Source organism: Microcebus murinus, chromosome 14 (genome assembly GCF_040939455.1).
Source record: "Microcebus murinus isolate Inina chromosome 14, M.murinus_Inina_mat1.0, whole genome shotgun sequence".
Lineage (NCBI taxonomy): Eukaryota > Metazoa > Chordata > Mammalia > Primates > Cheirogaleidae > Microcebus > Microcebus murinus.
This window is the reverse complement of record NC_134117.1, coordinates 70,075,680-70,099,362: the sequence shown is the minus strand read 5'-3', so window position 1 is coordinate 70,099,362 and position 23,683 is coordinate 70,075,680. Positions and strand designations below refer to the sequence as shown.

The 23,683-nt window shown below is 37.6% G+C and overlaps 1 protein-coding gene across 3 annotated transcripts in view; it reads left to right on the top strand.

Annotated features, from left to right (window-relative positions):
* Nucleotides 1-23,042, top strand: part of ZFAND4 (zinc finger AN1-type containing 4) — a 95,228-nt gene extending 72,186 nt beyond the window's left edge. For 2 of the 3 annotated variants that reach the window (XM_012744621.2, XM_012744623.2), the window contains 4 exons: nt 12,451-13,617; nt 14,119-14,173; nt 19,477-19,594; nt 20,859-23,042. In XM_012744621.2, coding sequence (XP_012600075.1) covers nt 12,451-13,617; nt 14,119-14,173; nt 19,477-19,594; nt 20,859-20,994 — 1,476 coding nt within the window. In that variant the 3' untranslated portion in view covers nt 20,995-23,042. The remainder of the gene's footprint in view (nt 1-12,450; nt 13,618-14,118; nt 14,174-19,476; nt 19,595-20,858) is intronic. The other variant, XM_012744619.2, reaches the window with a different exon arrangement.
* The last annotated feature ends 641 nt before the right edge of the window (nt 23,043-23,683 follow it).

The window sequence follows — 23,683 nt, the reverse complement described above, 5'->3', positions numbered from 1 at the left end:
AGCATTTATTGTTTGGAGACTTTTTGATAAAGGCCATTTTCACTGGAGTTAAGTGATATCTCATTGTGGTTTTGATTTGCATTTCCCTGTTGATTAGAGATGTTGAACATTTTTTCATATGCTTGCTGACCATTATTCTGTCTTCTTTTGAGAAGTTTCTGTTAATGTCCTTTGCCCATTTTTTGATAGGGCTATTTGATTTTTTCTTGCTGATTTTCCTGAGTTCTAAATAGATTCTAGTTATCAGCCCTTTATCAGATGTATAGCTTGCAAAAATTTTCTCCCATTCTGTGGATTGTCTGTTTGCTCTCTTGACAGTTTCTTTGGCTGTGCAGAAGCTTTAATTTCATTAGGTCCCATTTGTTTATTTTTGTTGCTGTTGTGATTGCCTTTGGGGTCTTCTTCATAAATTATTTGCCTAGGCCAATGTCTAGAAGAGTATTTCCAACATTTTCCTCTAGAATTCTAATAGTTTCACACCTAAGGTTCAAGTCTGTTACCCAGCGTGAGTTGATTTTTGTGAGAGGTGAAAGGTGTGGGTCTTGTTGCAGTCTTCTACATGTGGCTATCCAGTTTTCCCAGCACCATTTATTGAATAAGGATTCTTTTCCCCGGTGTATGTTTTGTCTGCTTTGTCGAAGATTAGTTGGCTATATGAGGATGGCTTTATATCTGGGTTCTCTGTTCTGTTCCACCGGTCAATGTCCCTGTTCTTGTGCCAGTAAAAAGCTGTGTTAATGACTATAGCCTTCTAGTATAGTTTGAAGTCTGGTAAATTGATACCGCCTATTTTGTTTTTATTGCCTAGGATTGATTTTGCTATACGGGGTCTTCTCTGGTTCCATACGAAGCGTAAAATTATTTTTTGTATATCTGTGAAAAATGATGATGGTATTTTGATAGGGATTGCGTTGACTCTGTAGGTAATTTTGGGTAGCATAGACATTTTAACAATGTTGATTCTGCCGACCCATGAGCACAGTATATTCTTTCATCTGTTTACATCCTCTGCTATTTCCTTCTTCAGTGTTTCATAGTTTTCCCTGTAGAGGTCTTTTACCTCCTTAGTTAACTATATTCCAAGGTACTTTATTTTCTTTGTTGCTATTTTGAAGGGAATTGAGTCTTTGATTTGGTTCTCACTTTTACTGTTGTTGGTGTATACGAATGCCTCTGATTTCTGTGTATTGATTTTATATCCTGAGACTTTACTAAATTCATTTATCAGATCAAGGAGTCTCTTGGTTGAATCCTTGGGGTTTTCTAGGTATAATATCATGTCATCAGCAAAGAGTGAGAGTTTGATCTCTTCTGCTTCCATTTGGACGCCCTTAAGTCTGGTCTCTTGTCTGATTGCTGTAGCAAAGACTTCCAGCACTATGTTGAACAGAAGTGGAGATAGTGGGCAACCTTGTCTTGTTCCAGTTCTAAGTGGGAATGCTTTCGATTTTCCCCATTCAGTCTGATGGTGGCTGTGGGTTTGTTATATATGGCTTGTGTCATTTTTAGGTAAGCCCCGTCTATGCCTATTCTGTTGAGCATTCTAATCATAAAAGGGTGTTGGATTTTGTCAAATGCTTTCTCTGCATCTATTGAGAGGATCCTATGGTCTTTGTTTTTGCTTCTGTTTATATGGTGAATTACATTTATAGATTTGCATATGTTGAACCATCCCTGCATCCCTGGGATGAAGCCCACTTGGTTGTGATGAATTATTTTCTTGACAAGCACCTGGATTCAATAGGCTAGCATTTTGTTGAGAATTTTTGCATCTATATTCATAAGGGATATTGGTCTATAGTTTTCTTTTTTTGTTGCATCCTTTACCGGTTTTGGTATCAGGGTTATATTCGCTTCATAAAATGTGTTGGGGAGAATTCCATACTTCTCGACGTTGTGGAATAATTTTTGCAGGATAGGCACCAGTTCTTCTTTGTCGGTGTGGTAAAATTCAGGTGTGAAACCATCTGGTCCAGGACTTTTCTTTTTAGGAAGGTTTTTTATTGCTGTTTCAATTTCAGTACTTGATATTGGTCTGTTCAGGAATTCTATTTCTTTCTGGTTGAGCCTAGGGAGGCTGTGTATTTCTATGATATTGTCCATTTCCTCCACATTTTCCAGTTTGTGTGCATAGAGGTTTTTGTAAAATTCATATATTATATCTTGTATTTCTGTGCATCAGTTGTAATCCTTTGTTGTTCCTGATGGAGCCTATTAGAGATTTTTATTTTCTGCTTTTTGTTAGTCTAGCCAACGGTGTGTCAATTTTGTTCATTTTTTCAAAGAACCAACTTTTTGTTTTATTAATCTTCCGTGTAGTTTCCCTGTTGTCAATTTCGTTTAGTCCTGATTTGATCTTAATGATTTCACTTCTTCTGCTGGGTTTGGGGTTGGTCTGTTCTTCTTTTTCCAGCTCTTTAGACGATTCATTAGGTTGTGTATTTGTGATCTTTTCAACTTTTAAATATAGGCGTTTATGGAAATAAACTTTCCTGTCAGGACTGCTTTAGTCGTGTCCCACAGGTTTTGGTAACTTGTGTCACCTTTGTCGTTTAGTTCAAACAATCTTTTGATTTCCATCTTGATTTCCTCGTTTATGAAGTGATCATTCAGCAGAAGGTTGTTTAGTTTCCATGTCTTTGTGTAGAAAAAAGGACTCCTGTTAGGATTGATTTCTACATTTATTCCATTGTGGTCTGAAAAGATACATGGTATCATTTCTATTTTTTTAAATTGTTTGACAAGTGCTTTGTGTCCTAGGATATGGTCAATCTTGGAGAATGACCCATGAGCTGATGAGAAGAATGTATATTCAGTGGTTTTGGGGTAGAATATCCTGTTGATGGCATTCAGGCCCATTTGTTCTAGGGTTCTGTTTGAGTCCATTATTTCTTTGTTGATTTTCTGTTTGGAGGATCCGTCTTGTGCTGTCACTGGGGTGTTAAAGTCTCCAACTATTATGGTGTTGCTGTTTATCCATTTGTTTAGATCCAGTAGCGTTTCATTTATGAATCTGGGTGCACCAAGGCTGGGTGCATATATATTTAGAATTATGTCTTTTTGTTGAACTGTACCCTTCACCATTATATAGTGACCTTCTTTGTCTTTTATTACTTTTGTTGATTTAAAAACTAGGTTGTCAGTAATCAGCACCGCCACGCCAGCTTTCTTTTGGTTTCCATTTGCTTGAAATATTGTTCTCCCCCCCTTTACCTTTAGTCTAATTGCATCCTTGCAGGTTAGATCCTGAAGGCAGCAGATACTTGGCTTGTGTTTTTTTTATCCATTCGGCCAGCCTATGTCTCTTGAGTGAAGAGTTCAAGCTATTCACATTTATTGAGATAACTGATAGGTGGGACAGATTTCTGTTCATTATGTTGGGTTGAACTTTGTTGCTTTGTTTTCTCTCTTGAGCCATTGTAGTGTCTGGGCTTTAATCTTTAGCTTTGAGTAGTTTTACATTCGTGAGTGTTTATTGTGCTGATCCATGGGTAACACTGTTTTGAGTACTTCTTTAAGGGCTGGTCTTGTCTTGGTGAATTCCCTCAGTCTTTGCTTATCTGAGAATGTCTTGATTTCTCCTTCATATACAAAACTTAGTTTTGCGGGGAATAAGATTCTAGGCTGGGCATTGTTCTGTTTCAGAAGAGTGAGAATGGGGCCCCAGTCTCTCCTTGCTTGTAAAGTCTCAGTAGAGAAGTCTGGTGTTATTTGAATTGGCTTTCCCTTGTATGTTACTTGCCTCTTTTGTCTTACAGCTCTTAGAAAGGCCTCTTTAGTTGATATGTTGGTCAGTGTGATGACTGCATGTCGTATTGCCTTCCTGTTTGCATTGAATTTACCAGGGGTCCTGTGAGCTTCTTGAAGTTGTATATCGAGATTTAAGGCCTGGGAAATTTTCCTCTATTATATCTTCAAATAGCCTGTCCAACCCTTGAGTGTTGTCTTGTTTCCCTTCTGACAACCCTATGACCCTCACATTAGGTTTCTTGACATAATCCCACATCTCTTGTAGGCTTTGCTCTTTTCTGTTGTTTCTCTGCTCTATCTCTGTGACTGATTTATTTAATTGGAAGGTGTTATCTTCAATCTCTGAGATTCTTTCTTCTGTTTGATCTACCCTGTTCTTGAGGCTTTCCACTGTATTTTGTAGTTCCCTGTATTGATTCTTCATTTCCAGGAGTTCGGTTAAACTTTTCTTCATTGTATCGATTTTTTTAGTGAACTTTTGTTCTAGTTCCTGGAGGTTTTTGTGGTTTCTTTGTGTTGGTTATTGAGTTGTTCTTGCGGGTTGTTGAATTTTCTTATGATCCTCATTCGGAATTCCTCTTCTGTCATTTTGGTTACCTGATTTTGGTTGGTGTTTGTTTCTAAGGGGCTGGTGCTCCCCTTTAGGTGTGTGGTTTCCATTTGGTTCTTCATATTTCCAGAGTTCCTTCGCTGATTTCTTCCCATGTTGATCAGTTGTTGCTTCTTTCCTTTAGGTTTTCGTTTGGGTATTCCCACGTCTTGTTTAGTTTCTAAGTCGGTAGGTTGTGTCTGTGGCTGAGATTTGACCACTCCCTGTATAATGAGTCAGTAGGTGCCGTGAAGAGGGTGTACAGGATGCCCTCCCTGTCAGTAGGAGGTGCTTGCTTGGAGGAACATGCTATGTTGTTGTTTTTGTGACCTGTGACCTTCTCTTTTTCCTGTAGGGAGGCATTCTAGTGCCTCCGGTGGTGGGTGGGGCCCTGGGACTTCCAGGTGTGTCCTTTTCTCCCCCTCAGTGAGGGATGGTCTAGGAGAGAGTCTGGGCGGAGCTGGGTGAGGTAAGCCTGCCCTCAGGCACCACCAGTGCTGTTAGCAGGGGTCAAAGTTCTGTTCTCTGCTTCCAGGAAAAGCTGTCAGGGTGGGGCTGGAATGGTCCCGCTCAGTCAGAAAATCTGTGTGTGTGGGTGGGGCTGTCTGAGACCCGCAGTCTGGAGCGGGCCTCGCTTCTTTCCACGCTCCCCAACTCTGTAGCTACTCCTGGGCCTCTGCCAGCAGGCCAGACCTCACGCCACCAGGCCTCCCCTGGCTGTGATGCCGGCCAGGAGGTTCCTTGCACAGGAACGCCACCTGGGATGGGCGCACGGCTTCTCTTTGGGAGGAGGGTTGCACTCTAGGACGCTGGTCTGCCCCCGAAGGCACACACACCTCAGTAGGCTGTTGGTATGTCCCTTCTGTGCCCCGGGCAATGTGAGACCAGGTGCACGGGATCTGGTCTGCAGGTCTGACCTCTGGGCCCCAGAGTTCAAACTATATTCCCACCAGGGAGAGCAGTGCCGGTCCCAATTCACCCATGGAAGCCCAAGCTGGGTCTATGCCTCTCAGCCTCAGGGTCTGCCCTGTTCTCCTGGGATCACTGTGGCAGCAGCACCTGGGAGGGCTGGCGGGTAGGGAGCTCACAGTCTGAGTTCCCTTAGTCAGCTATAGGGCCGCAAAAGGGACGGTCCTGCTCCCTGGAGGTGCCTCCTGCTGGTGGCTATACTGTCTCTCTGGGCAGCCACAGATAGGGTCGGGGGAGGGGAGAAGGAGGCAGTATGGCGCCTGCGGCACGGCTCGGGTCTTTGCACACAGGGGTGCCCTGCGGGAGTTGGGAGCCTGGTGCTGTGTCCGCTACAAGCTTACCCCTTGCTGGCAGCGGCCATCTCTGGGCTGGTGTCCGCAAGTCTTTCTATCCGCTGGGGCACCCACCAGCAGTCCGAGATGCAGGGGAGGAGAGAGTGAATCACTCTACCGACCCTTGCCGCTGGTCTCCAGGCTGCTCCAGAGGTCTCTGCTTCCAGTTCTCCTCCGCAACCTCCTCCCGTGGAGGCTCCCATGGTCTCAGGTACTCCTCCTTCCGGCCCTCGTCTGATGTATGCTCGTCTTCTTGCTTCTTTCTTCTAATTTCTGCTAGAATCTGTCTTGTCTTTAGAGACATTCTGTCTGGTGGTGTTTCTTGTCCGCCATCTTGATTCGGATCTATATTCAGATTTTTATCTTACCATTTGTCTTCTATTTTACCAACTATTTTATGTTTCATTTTCTCTCCTTTTTGCCCTTTTTTAAAATGGAAGATTAGTCTTTTTTTGTTATTTTATTTTTGTCCTTCGAATTTTTGTTAATTATACATTCTTATGCTGATTTCTTTACATGGCTACTGTACAGATTACAGTGTACATCTTTGACTATTATAGTCTAATAAAAATGATTTCTACCACTTTCTTGTTAATGGTAGAATCTTAGAACACTAACTCTGTTTATACCTCAAAACAACTTTTGTGTCATTGTCATGCATTTTAATTCTCCATATATTTTGAACTTCTCAAAGTGTTTTATATTGCCAATATTTATTTATAGTTATTATTTTATCTTTGTCAACAAATTTACCTTTGCATTTGCTCTTTATTCTTTCCTGCAGTTATGTGCTTCTTTCAAGAATTATTTTCCATCTGTCTGAATTATTTCTTTTAGTACTTCTTTGCATTTAGGGTTCCTGGCAACAAATTCTCTCAGCATTTATCTGAAAACCTATTTCTTTATTAATATTTTACCTTTCTAATTTTGAAAAATGTTCAACTCTTCAGAAATATTTTAAGACTAGTACAGTGAACACACATGTACACATACTACATTCACCAATTAATATTTTTTCACATTTGCTTTCTCTCCGTATTTTGTTTTTTACCTAATCCATTTGGGAGTTGGTTGTAGATATCATGACACGTCTCCTAAATACTTCATTCAGCATGTATATCCTAAGAATAAGGGCTGCTTTCAACATCATCATGATACAACCGTACTCAAATAATTTATCATTAGTGTACTTTATGTCATCTATATTCACATTTCCCAGGTCTCAATGACAGGTCTCAATGCTATCAATACTTGATAGCATTATGTTTTGTTTTCAATCTCAGGTCCAGTCAGGAATCATGCCTTGCATTTATTTAGTTTTAATGTTTTCTTAGTCTTTTTTTTTTTTTTTTTTTTTTTGAGACAGAGTCTTACTTTGTTGCCGGGCTAGAGTGCCGTGGCGTCAGCCTAACTCACAGCAACCTCAAACTCCTGGGCTCAAGAGGTCCTTCTGCCTCAGCCTCCCGAGTAGCTGGAACTACAGGCATGTGCCACCATGCCTGGCTTATTTTTTGTATATATTTCTAGTTGTCCAATTAATTTCTTTCTATTTTTAGTAGAGATGGGGTCTTGCTCTTGCTCAGGCTGGTTTTGAACTCCTGATCTTGAGTGATCCACCCGCCTCGGCCTCCCAGAGTGCTAGGAGTACAAGCATGAGCCACCATGCCCAGCCAAGTCTCCTTTTATATAGACCTGTTTTGTAGCCAAATTTGAGCATTCAAGTCAGATATTTTTGAAGAGAATAAACCCGTTGTTTTGTAAAATATCCCTCAATTTGGAGATTTGTCTAATAGTTTCATCATGATTGTATGCAGGTTAAACATTTTTGGCAGGAATATTACACAGATGATGTATTATTCTCCTCATTGCAAAACCTTAAGAGGAATGTAGTGGCAATTTGTAGTATTTTCATTATTTTTTTTAGAAAGTTCACAACTTTAGTTGGTATTTCTTCTTTAGTTTGAGAGTTGTTTAATAGATTTAAAAAAATTCCTGGTGGTAGAGGTTTTGAGATTTTTAATTATTTTTAAATTTATAGTTTGCATGGAAAAAAGAAAATGTTTATATTTCTACTTTATAGACTCTTATCCTTTGAGATCTAATATCACTTCATTAATGTTCCATGCATACTTCAGAAAGCAGTTTATTTTCCATCATCAAGGTAAAAGTTTGATAGATATCTATAAGATTGACCTTATTGATTGGTTTTTAGGACTTTTGGTTTTTATTTTTTTGCCAACTTGATCTCTCTTAGTATGAGAACAGTGCTAGGCGAAAGTCTATTGTTAGTAGATTTGTATGTATTTCTCTTTTTATCTCCCATAGTTTTTGCTATAAGAAAGTATTTGCTGTGTGATTTGGCACATAAATCTTAATATTTATGTTATGTTTTTGTTGTGCTGTTAATTCTAAAAGTTATGAAGTGTTTCATCTCTGTTACATTCACTGACTTTTCTCTTGAATTTTCCTTATCAGATACCAAGCCCATACCCCTGATATCTTACTGTTTTCATTTGCTTGGTAAACCTTTTCCCATACATTTATTTATTAACTTTTGTATGTCTTATATATGTAGCGTAGAGTTGGGTTTGCTATGTGAGTCAATTTGAAATTTTAAAAAATAGCTAACTTATTCACATTTACATTTATTGATATGACTTTCATATTTGGTCTCAAATGTCTCCTTATTTATTTTGTTATATTTGCAGAGTCTTTCTCTATGGTCTGTTTTCTTAAGTGTATATGTGGGTTTGTGACTATATATTTTTTGGTATTTCAGCAGGCTTTTACTTTTTCTTCTATTAATTATATTAATACTGTTAATCATGTCCTTGATCTACCCTTTCCCTACTTAACCTTCTACTTTTTTATTTGCCAGCTTTAAATATATTTTTATTCCTACATTGTTTTTATTTTTTTTAGTATAAAATTCAGTGGTTTTTAATACATTCACAAGGTTGTGCAGCCATCACTACTAATTCTAGAACATTTTCTTTTTGTTTTTATTTTTTTAAGAGACAGGTTCTCTCTGTCACTCAGGCTGGAGTGCATTGGTGCAATCACAGCTCACTATAACCTTGAGCTCCTGGGCTCAAGCTATCCTACCACCTCAGCCTCCTGTTAGCTAGGACTATAGGTGTGTGCCACCATACCTAGCTAATTTTTAAAAATTTTTTGTAGAGATAAGTGTCTAACTATGTTGTCCAGGCTGGTCTTGAACTCCTGGCCGCAAGCCATCCTCCCACCTTAGCCTGGATTACAGCCATGAGCCACCATACTTGGCCCATACTTATTAATAAGTGACAGTCAACAAACTTATTTTACTTTTTCTTTTTTCTCTTCCTTTCTTCTCTCATTTTAAAATTTGCATTATTTGTACCTTTTTTGAAAATATAACATTTATAAATCATTTTTCATCTTTGTCCTTATTTTTGTTTTAGTTTTAATAAAGTATATCCCGTTCTTACTATCATTCTTTTTGCTGAAGTTTCCCCATACTTGTTGGATAGATGAAGCTTATCTCTGGTAAACTTCTCAGGAAAGGCTTGTAATTACAGTAATTCTTGAATTTTTCCATGTTCAAAACTGTTCTTAGCCTTACCTTTTAAATAACAGCTTTGGCAGGAGATATAATGCCTAGTTCATACTTTTTCCCTTGAGTTTCTTTAAAATGTTGCTGTGCTATTGTTTTGCTTTGTTTATTACAGCTGAGAAATCTAATTGCCGATCTAACTTTCTTTTCTTTGCAAATGACATGATCTTTTTATCTGGAGAAAATGAAGATTTTTTTTTTAAGTTAATGTTTTACTAGGCTATGTCTTGGAATTGACCATTCTGGGTCATTTTTCACTGTACACTTGAGCCTTTTTATCATGAAGATTCAAGTCTTTTATTTCAGGATGATTTCTTATAGTTTATGTATTAATTTTTCAGTGTTTTAATTCATTTGTTTCTTTTTTTTTTCTTTTTTAGGGACTTCCTTCATACATATATTGGAACTTCTGTCTTCTATACAACCACTTTCTTTCCTATACTTTTAAATTCTTTATTTCATTTTTATTCTCTTGGCTGTTTTCATCTTCTTCAGTATTCTTTATTAAATGTTCAGTAGAATCCAGTCTCCTTTGGGCACCTTGTAATTTAGTTTTCATTTCTCAGATGATGTCATTTTATTCGGAGTATTTCTAGGTTTGGTAGCTCTCATTTCATATCTTCCTTTTTTTTTTAGTCCCTATCCATTGTGTCTTGATTTTTTGGATTTATGATTTGATATGATTTTTTAAAAAATATGCAAATAATAACTTTAGGATATTTAATTTAGGTTGGAGCATTGTGATGTAGTATTCTTTTGCTTTATTGTTTTGGGGGAGAATGTTCATTAGCTGAAATGTCGTGATTCTCATAGTAGTTGTGTGTGGATTTGGTCTGCCTTTTCCTGTTTATTTTCTGGTTTTAGTTTTCATAATTTTATTTACTCAGGTAAGCATTAACAGTTATATGAAGTGAAGATTTTGGGTAGGGAAGTAAGTGTCTTATTTCAGGTGCACTCTATTCTCTTGTTATAGTGAAATGCAGTTTTTTAAATCAATGGCACTTTTATTGGAGGGCAAGGTCAGTGCGTTTTCTAATTTGTGATTCACTTTTGTTTCTGTAGTACCCTTACTTTCCCCTTCCTGCTTCTTTCTTTACGTTCATTATCAAGTTCTCAAGGGTGCCTTTTCCTTTCAATTATACCTTCTCCCCTAAAAATAGTACCTTTTTGAAGCTATCTCCTTGGGTCCTGAACAAATTTTAGTCACATCCTTTTAATTTACTACTAGCCCATGTTTAATGTCCCAGATCTTAGACCTATTTTCAGTATTTTCATAATCAAATGGGATTTTCTCTTTTGTAGGTTTATCTTTGTTCCATCCACCCTACTTTATTCACACACCTCTCTCTCTTTCTCTTTTTTGTTTTTTTCTGTTCTTTTTTGTGAAGCTCCACACTCTTGCCTGTCTCTCATCAGAGTCATAGGCTTTGTAGACGAGTCTCCTGGATTTGGGTGTTTTCCTACTTATAGCTAATTTGAAGTCCATATCACACGTCTCCCAGTTTTGCTGAAGACATGAGTTATGAGTGATTTTATTTGTTTATGTTGTTGATTTGTATGCTTTTTTGAAGGATTCATGGAGAAATTCAGATTTAGGTAACTGCCATTAATCTCTACAACCCAGAAGTTATAACCTTCATTTTTGAAGAATATTTTTGCTTGGATACGGAATTGTAGATTCCGTATTGCAAGACAATTGGCCCTAAGATAAAAGCTGACATAAGGCTGGCCACAGTGGCTCACACCTGTAATCCTAGCACTCTGGGGGCTGAGGTGGGAGGATCACTTGAGGTTGGGCATTTGAGATCAGCAAGAATGAGACCCTGTCTCTACAAAATTTAGAAAAATTAGCCAGGTGTGGTGATATGTTCCTGTAGTCCCAGCTGCTTAGGAGGGTGAGGCAGTAGGATGGCTTGAACCCAGGAGTTTGAGGTTGCTATGAGCTATAATGACACCACTGCAATCTAGCCCAGGCAACAGCGTGAAACTGTCTTAGAAGCAAACAAACAGCTATAGGAGCCAGTTCATCTTTCCAAAGTTCTTCCTTTTTAGCTCTTCCAGTTATTCTTGCCTCAACTAGTATCCACTGAGTTATCTGGCTTTTCTTACATTTTAATATATTTTACATTTCTTTTAAGTGAGAATGTTGTTATGTTGTCAGACATTCCATCCTATCCTGATGCCTGCTCACTACCATTTTGTTTGTTAAGAGCTAAAGTTTTCTTATCTTTAAATCTTGACTTTATCCATAAGATCATAAATTTTTGTGATACTTTTGTTAAAACCTGTGCCAAGGGACCCCCAAGACCACCAGATTTGATGATTTGCTAAGAAGATTCACAGGACTATAGTATTAATATTATATATAGTATATTGTTATACATATGGCTAAGATTTATTATATGAAAAAATACAAAGCAAAATCAGCAAGGAGAAAAAGTGCACAGAGCCAAGTCCAGGGGAAATCAGGTACAAGCTTCCTAGAGTCCTTGTTCAATGGAGAATGATGTGCTTAATGTGCTTAATTCCTCCATCCATGAGTTGTGACAGCACATGTAAAATGTTTTCTGCCAGGGAAGCTCATTAGAGACTCTGTGCCCAGGAATTTTATTTGGCCTGCTCATATGGCACCCTCTGCCTAACATGTACATTACAGACTACCAGAAGGAAAGCAAGTATTCAGCATAAACCATATTGTTGCACTGTTAAGGCCCAATGAGCCTCTCTTATCAGTTAGGTTGATGGGAATCCTCCTGAAATACAAGTTCCCAGAAGCCAGTCAAGGGCCAACATTGCAAGCAAGTCTTTTCAAGGATAGCAGCAATTGAGGCCTGTCAACTATTTTTTCCTGCATACCTACATTGTCAAACATTTATTCATCCTACTAGGAAAAATTATTGGGGATCTAATAATAGGTCAGCAATCTCATGTCTAATATAATCAATTTGTTTTCTTCTCAGTAAAACTCTGAGAAATAATCAATAGTGAGGAAATAAACAAAATTCTTTTTCTTTAACATTCTCAGAAAATTATACTCAGGGATGATAGCAAAATTCTTCTCAGTCATAATCTTAAGATTTTAATCTTTTTAAACATTCTAAATTGAGGTAATAAAATTCCAATATGTTATGGTAAGTAACATTTTCTCCATTAATTTTTGTACATGGGCAGAGAAAATGACTACATAAAGACATTATGTATTCACTCTTTTCTTTTAGCCTAAGAAAGCTGTCAAAGTAAAACCTCGCCCACCTATTGCTCCTCGACCATCTAGTGGTTCCACAGCAACAGCTCGTCACAGATTGTTAAGGGTCCTCCCCCACATCGGGCAATCTTGTTTACCTTCTCCTGGGAATACATATCTACCTGACACATCCAGGAGTGCAGTTTCAACATTGGCAACTCAGCCCCCTGCCAACAGACCCATATCATCTATCACTAGTGAATTCCTTAAGGAAGATGATAACTGGGAGAGTAACACACTGTCTCATTCCAATGGTAGCATCAAACTACCACTGCACATACCCCATGTGGAGTTTGAAAATGACAAAGAGCTTGCTGATTCTGTTCTCCATCTTGGATCATCCCTGACTAGGCGGACAAAACATTTTTCAGGAAACTTGACATCTAATAATGAGGATGACACTGTCTCATTTCCAACTTCAGAAGAGTGTGTAACTGAAGACTCACTTCTACCTGAAGTGGGTTCATGTACTTCATTTACAGAAAGAAATGCTGAAGAACAGAGCAGTGGCATACAGAAGGTAAATTCAGAATTCTTACTCACTAATGGTGATAAAGGGTTGAAGGCTACAGAACAGCATCTTAAACATGTTTCAAGAATGTTGAGCAGTGAATCAGTAGAGACTACTGTTCTTAACCACCGTGAATTAAGTCCTCACAAGAATAGACTCTTGTCACCTCTTCGCTGTTCTGCATCAATGTCACTACATAATTCTCTAGTGAAACCACAGAGACAGTCCAAATGTTTTGAGTCTGGGAACCTCCAGTCTTCTGCTTCACAAAATGTGCTCCGGTCAATGGATGTTCGAAACATAACTGATTCTCCTTTCTCTAGGACTGCTCGCTTTCGAGGTGTTAAAGTTGATTCATCTGGGAAAAGATCTGATATTATTTCCAAAGTTGAGGCTCGAGATATCACAGAAATGGCTAACAAGGCTTCCAAAGAGCCTGTTGGTTGTGTAAATAACATTGGTTTTCTTGCTTCACTGGCCGGGAGTGCAAGCAGAGACAGTTTACAGAGCACACGTGGGGCAGGCAGGCTTCGGACTTCTGGAATTGGGCTGTCTACAAACCTCCAGCATTTTCAAGAAGAAAGCCTTAAGAAAAGTTCTCCCCAATTAGAACCTACAGAATTTTTTTTAGTAAGTATTTTCCTTTCAACATTGTGTGCTAGTTACCTTGTGGCGATTTAACATATTTAAAGTTTGTTCTTTGTTTACATAAATAGGAGGCCTTAGATTAGATTTTTTTCATTTCATTTCTGAAAATGTTTATCCGATTTGTGGAAAATCTTTTTAATGATTACGTTTTAAGTTTTATTTCTGAATTGAGGACTGTAATTTGAAAATAAGTTCATGTGAACAGTTTATAATATATTTTTAAAAGCTAAATATTTTTTATGTTTTTTTCAAGTAAGAACTATCAATTTTGAGCCATCAAATTTTACTCTCTTAAAGATAAGTAATGCAGTATTGCTAGATGTAAGAAACAGGTTCAAAGTTAATTTAATTGAATAAAAATTATATAATTTAAAATGAAAGCCCAACAGCATCTTAGTAATAAAATACAAGTATTTCATGTTTGCTGATCTCTTCCTTTCTCCATTGACTCACCTTTGTAGATGTTTTGTGTTTTAATTGTAGTCTGCCCGTGGTATTGGAATGAATGGAAATAATGCAGCAGCAGGGAAAAGAGTAGGTGAGTTACAGATAATTTTGAAAACAATAAAAGGCTTAAAATGACATCATCATATACATACTGCTGAATTTTCAAATAGAAATGAAAAGAACGTCCTCTGGGGTATGTACAGAGTAAACTCTCATGTGCCGTTCTAATAAACTTGAGGAGAAAAGAAAAAAAGAAGAAAAAAAGATTTAAAGAATTTTAAAATTATAATTTCTGTAAAAAAAGAGTAAACTCAAACTTTTTTAAAATTAAGAAATGATTATGAGAATCTGTAGGACTGTGGGACATATATGAAGAATTAAATAAAAATTGAAGTAGATCTCTTGTCTGGGAAGGGGTATGATCTATGTGAACAAAACAAGATTATTGAATAATTAACATATAGTTCCCAACCCCTTAGTCACTGGCCACTATGGGGCCATGTGGGTTTTGAGGAATCACCCTAGAAAGATGTTTTTTTAACATCGTGGTTCAGTAGCAAGGGCGGTAGTTAAGAATCTATTTTTGAAGAACTGGTTATTTCTGGATAAAAGAAGACAGTCTCTAGGACCAGCCCTTTCCAAGGCACAGTAGCAAAAATGACTATAACATTAGCCCTTCTTCCAGTAATCACACCTTGAAGATGTGTCAGCCGGGGTAGGAAACTCATTACCAAAGACCGGCCACTTTTGTAGCCCTGCGGTTTTAAAGATACTGTATATATTATGGTTGTTATGTGAGTTTTATGTTTTTAAAGAGAAACTTAATGTTCGTTTTTCATTTCTGTGAAAGGCCCAGGGTTATAAAGTCTTAATATATCTACTTATTTTTTTCAATTTTTTTATTGTGGTAAAATACACATAACATGAAATTTACCATTTTAACCATTTTAAGTGTACAGTTCAGTGGCATAAAGTACATTCACATTGTTGGGCAACCATTACAACCATCCTTCTCCAGAACACTTTTCATCTTGTAAAACTGAAACTTTGTACTCATTAAATACTAACTTGTTACGCCCCACCCCACCCCACCGCCAGCCGCTGGTAACCACCATTCTATTTCTTCTCTCTATGATTTTTGAAGTAATCAGCATCTCATATAAGCAGAATCATACAATATATGTATTTTTGTGAGTGGCTTATTTCACTTATCATAGTGTCCTCAAGTTTTATCCATGTTGTAGCATGTGTCATAATTTTCTTCTTTTTTAAGGCTGATATTCCAATTTCATTCTAATTTCATTCTTTTGTATGTGGACTTCCAGTTTTTGTTGAAAAGAGTATCCTTCCCCACTGAATGGTCTTGGCATCCTTGTTGAAAGTCATTTGACCATATGTGCAAGGGTTTGTTTCTGGGCTGTGTTTGTGTTCCATTGGCTATGTGTCTATCTTTATGCCCATACCACACTGTTGTCTGTTTTTTTTTTTTTTTTTTTTAAGAGATAGGATCTTGTTCTGTCACCCAGGCTGGAGTGCAGTGGTGTGGTCATAGCTCACTGCAACTTCAAACTCCTGGGCTCAAGTTACCCTCCTGAGTAGCTGGGACTACAGGTGTGCCCCACCACACCCAACTAATTTTTTAATTTTTTTGTAGAGATGGGGTCTCACTGTGTTGCCCTGGCTGGTCTGACACTCCTGGCCATAAGTGATCGTCTCGCCTTGGCCCCTCAAAGTGCGGGGATTATAGGTGTGAGGCACAGCACCCAGCCCTGCACTTTTGATTAGTATAATATATCCACTTTTAACGTTATAGTTGTTTCTCCTTAACATGAACTTGAGTCCATCCTGCCCTAACTCATAGGTAAGCCTCTTGGAAATTTGCATTGCATTCACCTGTGTTAGCTCAGTTCTGATGCAGACGTCAGTGCTTTCTCACTTCTCTTGTCATTCCTTCTCTGAAACTACTATTGCTGAGCTCACCAAGGATCTCCATAATTTCAAATCCAGTGGGTGCTTCTGCATCCTTATCTTATTTGATTTTTGTGGTCCTCATTCTTGAAATAGGTTTTCTTTCTTTCTTTTTAAAAAAGTTCTGGGCTATCATGTGGATTTTTATTTTGGTTTGTGTTTTGTTTTTTTACGTCAGTTTTCTTTGTCTTTACTTTTTTAAAACCAGTCCTCTGCTTATCCTCAGATACATACTTTTTAAATATAATTTCATTTAGACTCCAGGCATCAGCTGGTACCTACAGTGATAATTCCCCAGGTCACTAGAACTATGTGACTTGCAGCCATTTCCTCTCACAGTAATCACTAACTACATCATTCTGAATGACCTAGCAGATTCCGTGTAAATTTTGGTGTGAATTTTATTTAATTGACTTACAAATTCCTCCATTGGTCCTCTTTTCTTTTCACTATAGGGTCTCCCATGGGAGAGACCATTCTCCATAGTTTTATCCATTCTCATAGTTTTAGCCATCATTTTTAGGCAGATAATTACCAAACTTGCATCTAGAACACTAATTTATTACTTTTTTGGCTGCCTTTCTGTTGGATACTTTTATAGATCATCATGTTAGATCAGGGGGTCTCAAACTTTTTAAACAGGGGACCAGTTCACTGTCCCTCAGACCATTGGAGAGTGCGCACTGTGGGCCTGGGATGAGTCGGCTGCTAAGTAGGACAGGCAGTGTAGCAAAAACACCCAGTGGGCCTGATAAATGTCCTAGGCCGGCGGCATGTGGCCCGCGGGCCGTAGTATGAGGGCGCCCATGTTAGATCAAATATTAGACTAGGAAATGCCAAACAAGTGAATTATTACAAATATTTTTCATCTTGTTCTGAAAAGCAACTCTTCACATTGATATTATTTTATAGAATTTTTCTTTATTCATATGTTCATTACACATTGAGAAGGCTTCAGAGAGAAGCTGATGATTGATGATGTATTACAGTATAAGAAGAATTTCATTAGGTTGACAAGGTGCAATAGAGCATTTTAGAAGAAGACATTGTGGATGTGTGAGTGCATCTGGCATCATTCGGGGTGGGTATGATGTGGTAAATAATTGGAAATGACTGTGAAAAGTTAGAAGCTATCATGTTGAGCACATAAGACCCTGAATGCCAGTCCAGGGAATTTAGATTTTTCTTATTGGGGACAATATATAGGGAACAAATATAATATTAATGATGGTTTCTGGCATGGAGCAGTTGACTAATAAATAGTTTTCACTGGGTAGAAGGATGTATGGAAACCATTTTCATAGGAGATGCTGTTATGTTTTTGTGCCACATCATTTCTGTGTCACTAATTTGTTCTTTGTCTCTGTACATTTACAAGAGTTCTTGAATGAAAAACATTTGGAAAACATTGAGTTAGGCATCCCCAAAGGAAAGGAAATATGAAAATGTAACTATCAAACTAAATTATCCTCAACAGATTCTTCCCCCATTGTTTAAGGGAGGAAGAATATCCTAAGAGTGAATTTAAAAAAATGATTTTGAGTGGATGACCTTTCACTGGATAGCCTATAATATATGCCTTCCCTCTGTGTCCTGTGCAAATGCCTTTTTTAAGAAGTGGAAAGCACTCCATCACCTTTGTGAAATGTTCTTGGTCCCTTAAGTATACTTGAGAAAGCAAGCTCTTATTAACTGAGTTGGTAGCAAGGCACCATTAGGAGTCATTCAAAGTTAGTTTCAAATTTTGTTTTCAGTTTTGTGAAAGACTTGGGAGAGTATTTTAGACAGGTAATAAGGCAGACTTAATTTTGTGGGGTTTGCATACCAAGCACCCAATCTGGGTTCTGACAAAAAGCATCACACCAATTAATTGTAAATCCAATTTTTAAACTCTTGAAGGATTTTCAGAGATTTCTAGCTGCTAAATAAACATTAAATTCAGGCCTCTCAAACTTTTTTCAGTAGTGGAGATTAGGTGCCAGCATCACTGACACTACCATTGTTCTTCCCATTCCTTCCGCTTGTTCTTGCTTGCTTTCTTTGCCTCTCATTTCTCACCCTTTGAGTGCTACCAACCATTTGTGTACTTGTACTGGTTTTCTAACAACTGCAGACAGTAACTTTGAACCTGTCTGCTTATGATGGGGGTTTTCTGGCATTTTGATCAATTCTGAAAGACATTTCACTTAGTAATGAAAGAAACAGATTTAATTCTTTCTTATAACAGATGTGCTTTGATTTTTAGGATAAAAAATCAAGTTGGTACAATAGTACAGAATTCAGTAGTTTTTGGAAAAATAGTAGTACTGTGAAATTGAGCCATGTACTGTGTTAGTCATATTGGTAATGTGATATTTTATATAATTATAACATAGTTAAAATTTTCAGATTGCTTTATATATATATAAATTTGTTTGACCTTAAAGCAGCAGTCCCCAACCTTTTTGGCACCAGGGACTGGTTTCATGAAAGACAATTTTTCCATGGTCTGGGGTGGCAGGGGGCAAGGATGGTTTCAGGATGATTCAAGTGCATTGCATTTATTGTGCAGTCAAACCTCTCTGCTAATGATAATCTGTATTTGTAGCCTCTCCCCACTGCTAGTATCACTGCCTCAGCTCCACCTCAAGTCTTCAGGCATCAGATTCTTGTACGGAGCGCACAACCTAGATCCCTTGCATGCACAGTTTACAGTAGGGTTCACGCTCCTATAAGAATCTAGGCCCACACTAATCTGATGGGGGTGGAGCTCAGGTGGTGATACTAGTGATGGGGAGCAGCTGTAAGTACAGATGAAGCTTCACTGGCTAGTCTGGTGCTCACCTGCTGTGCGGCCCAGTTCCTAGCAGGCCACAGACTGCAGCTTTAAAGCACTTTGTCACCTTGGGAGGAAAATACATGTTCTGTTATCTTTAAAAATGAACAAATTGAAGTTTTGAAAGAATAAATGACTTGCTCATGGTTTGACGAATTTACTTTCTATGGTGTAATCAGGACTAAAAGACCAGTTTCGTGATACTCTGGTGTTCCTTCTGGTTGTGAATGAATAGAATGATTGTATTGCAATTCCTTTTTTCTCAGAGGTCTCATCAAATATGATTTAGAAATAGACATTTTCTTGATTCTCTGTGAAAGTTTGGTATATTTTATATGAACTGCTTGCCCTTAATAATCAGAAAGGTGATATGTACAAAACCTCTTAAATATATAAGTCCTAATCAGTAGAAACCTACCACATCCTTAAAAAAAGTTTTACTGCACCTTCACTTGTAGATTCTGGAAATAATTTCAGATATAAAAATATTACAAATTAATTTTTATGGCTTAATGTTTACTTTGATAGGAATGCGTTTTATGTTTGCTTAATAGTATTTCACATTTAGAATTTTATGCCTGTGTTAATCAAGGTGTCCTTTCTCTAAACAGGAGAATGTACTCATCACCTCCCACCTGTGAAAGCCCCTATTCAAACAAAGAAGAAAACAAAAAAGCATTGTTTTCTTTGTGGAAAGAAAACAGGACTGGCTACTAGCTACGAATGCAGGCAGGTTGTCCAGCTAGAGAAGCTGAGATGCTTTCTCTGTGGTGACCCAGCTTGGGGATTATGCAAAATAAAACATTATTTAAATTGGCCATTCATAACATCATTAAGATAATGTTGGCTGGGTGAGGTGGCTCACACCTGTAATCCTAGCACTTTGGGGAGGCTGAGGTGGGAGGATCACTTGAAGCCAGGAGTTTGAGACCAGCCTGGGCAATGTAGCAAAACCCTATCTTCAAAAACTACAGAAAAATTAGCTAGGCATGGTGGCGCATGCCTGTAGTCCCAGCTACTTGGGAGGTAAGGCAGGAGGATCGCTTGAGCCCAGGAGTTTGAGGTTGCAGTGAACTATGATAACACCACTGTACTCTAGCCAGGGCAACAGAGCAAGACCCTGTATCAAAAAATAAAAAAAGTTAAATAGCAACCTTTAGTTGAACTCCTAATTGACTGAAGTAAAGAACTAGTAGATAGGTTATGGGTTTTCAAAAGGCAAGCTCAGATTGTCCCCTGCCCTTTAAATTAGGAGATTTAAACCAGTGGGAGAGTATACCTTGTCTTATGAAAAACTTACTTGATTTTTGTTTGATCATTGCCTGGAAGAACTGCTCCCTCAAGATTCTATTTTTAATTGAACCAAAAAAAGGAACTATTATTTTTAACAGTTATATGGTACACTTTTATTTCAAAATAGATGAATAATGTATTTCCAAGAAATAATGAATTTTTCTTCCCATAATTATTTATTTCATTAGCATCGATTAATATCCTCCAAAGATGGTGCCTGCCCCTAGGTTGAGGCCAGGCATTGAAAATAACTGGTGCTTTTTAGAGTGCATTCTATTCAAATAAATACAGCTTATCCTCCTGCTAGAAATATTTTTAAAAATCATTTCATGCCATAGTTTGATTTTATAAAATTTAATTTTCTCATGAGACTGAATTTCTGAGAAATTCAGAGTTCTTTCACATTTACTAGGTATAAGAGAAGTAGTGGGCATATTTGTGAGCTTTTGCAGTTTTACTACTCATAAAGATCTATACCCCATTTCATTCTGTAATGGATTCTTGATTATAAACTTCATAGTCATAGACAATGTGTTCTTTGGGGGATGTTTGTGCTGGTTTATGAGTGGAGGGGAAATGTCAGCACTAAAGTGAACCAAAGGGCTCCTGTTGGACTACCTGAAGTCAAGCTCCTCTCTCCCAAAGAGATGAGCCTTTCATAGAAATGTGACTATTCATGTAAACTTTTTTTGTACTTTAGATGTGGAAAGAACTTCTGTGCATCTCATCGCTATGCAGAAACTCACGGCTGCACCTATGATTACAAGAGTGCAGGGAGGAGATACTTGCAGGAGGCAAATCCTGTGATTAATGCACCAAAACTTCCAAAAATCTAACTCTTCCTCTGCATCTTACTGTTCTGCCTGAGGAATCGTATTATAACAAAAGAAGAAATATTGTTTAGACTGCATTATTTTTGTCCGACTCCAAAAGATTTGCCAAAGCCAAATAACAAAAGCATATAATGCATACCATTGGAGAATGAGAATGCTACTGTATTTGACATCTTTATTCTTTGGTGAATCAAAAGCTTTAAAAGTAGTTTTAAAAACTTTACACTATATGATTTAGTTTTGTTATTGCATGTCTTGTGTTAAGTGTTTTGTATTTGATATTGCAGTTTTGCTAGACAAGTCTTCAAAAGATGCACTTTAGGAAGTTAATATTGACTGTGTAACCAGGCTTCCATGCTGTATGGAAATTAGTGGTCATGTGATGGCTGTACTCAAATTGACCATTTTTTTCCCCTTCCTTTCTCTCTCTTTCTCTCTCTCTCTCTTTCTCCCTCTCTTTCTCCCTTTCTTTTTCTTTCTTTTTTTTGCAGAGGCGAAATGGGTGGGGATTTAAAAATAATATTCCATGTGCCCATGTGTGAAAGTTTACTGGGTTTATTAGCAAGTTCTTTTTTATTTCAAGCTACTTTTTATAAAAACATTTGGTTTTCCCATGTGTTTTTTAAAACATATATATTTCTTTCACATTCATATTGGCATTCATATATGTATCTATTCTGTAAAACACATCATGTTAATAGTATATATTTCTTAAAAACACTATTTTGAATGGTAGTTTTAAAATAGATGTCCCACTTGTTGCTATTAAATACAGAAACCAACGTTTCCCTTTTTGAAAAATGTCTACATTTAAAACAAAATCTCACAGCTTGATTTGTTTTTCTTACATGTTGAGTGCTATTACCAGGAGAAATTCAAATAAATATTCAGTTTCATTATGAGTTTGATTACTTGGTTATTTACAAGAATTTTTCCTTCATAAACACATCTTTTATAAAACCATTTAATTAAAATAAACCAGTAATTTATTCTCCTTGGACAAAATGACTATCAGTAGAAAAGTATTCTTTTAGGTGTAAGGATGCTGCTCCCCAGGTGTAACCAATATACCATTCAGACTTTGGGGAGGCCATTTGCTTTACAGAGGCTCAGTTGAAGCTGATGCTGAACCATAGTAAACAACTGAAGTGAACTGCAGCTCTGGGCTCTGCAGGGGTACCAGGAGACTAATTTAGGGGCTATACAGGGCCTCTTCTTCCACACAAGGTTGATTGAACTGGAGAGCTCACTTCCTTTGCTCCCTATGAAAGATTAAATGTCAGTGAAGACAGATGTCTTCAGAGAAAGAGGGAAGTACATTTACAAGAGGTGATGGTGAAAAATTAGCAAAGGAGCCATGCAATGAGAAGTTGAAGGCATGCTTTTTAAGAGGAGTGGATATAGGTCGATGAAAAATAATTTCTTCTGTGTTAGTAATTCAGTTTTTTTCGTCTCTTACCAAGAAAACATGTGCTTTAGATATTTAAAATATAAGAATTCTGGTATATGGATAGACTGCTGAAAAATGGACCAAAGCATATTTATTCTCTAAATAAATATGAATGCTTAGGGCATACTTGATATATGCTTAGTGTACTATGTTTTTTATTTATTTTTTGTTTTCTTATATTTCAGTTTCAATATGCAAAGTCAGCCAATTCCCTTTACATCATAAAGACTTTTACAAAATAATAAAGTTACAGCAAATGTTTTATTATTATCACATAAAGTCTTTCCCAATAACTTTACAAAAAGTTCATAGCCTAAAAGACTTGACTAAGGAAGCCACATATAATTTTTATAAGAAAGAGAGATTTAAATAGTCATTTGAAACATAATTGTCCCTCAGTGTCTGTGGGGGATTGGTTCCAGGACCACCTGCAGATATCAAAATCCACAGATTGTACTATGCTTTTGTTTTAAACCAAGACTTGAAGAAGGAATAAGTCTTGTTTTGAGTTTTGCCAAAGATTTTGGTCAAAGTTGAGACTTTCTACTAGTTTCTAAGTCGTTGAGAGATGAACCACTTTAAATTCAATAAAGTATACCATTATTGAGGGGCATTTCTCAATATTTCTCATTATTATTTAAAATCTTTTTTTTTTTTTTTTTTTTGAGACAGAGTCTTGCAGGGCTAGAGTGCATGGTGTCAGCTTAGCTCACAGCAACCTCAAACTCCTGGGCTCAAGCAATCCTTTTGCCTCTGCCTCTTGAGTAGCTGGGACTACAGGCATGTGCCACCATGCCCGGCTAATTTTTTTTTTTTTTTTTTTTTGAGACAGAGTCTCGCTTTGTTGTCCAGGCTAGAGTGAGTGCCGTGGCGTCAGCCTAGCTCACAGCAACCTCAAACTCCTGGGCTCGAGCGATCCTTCTGCCTCAGCCTCCCGAGTAGCTGGGACTACAGGCATGCGCCACCATGCCCGGCTAATTTTTTATATATATATATCAGTTGGCCAATTAATTTCTTTCTATTTATAGTAGAGACGGGGTCTCGCTCTTGCTCAGGCTGGTTTTGAACTCCTGACCTTGAGCAATCCGCCCGCCTCGGCCTCCCAAGAGCTAGGATTACAGGCGTGAGCCACCGCGCCCGGCCAAGGCTAATTATTTTTTCCCCATATATTTTTAGTTGTCTGGCTAATTTCTTTCTTTCTTTTTTTAGTAGAGACAAGGTCTTGCTCATGCTCAGACTGGT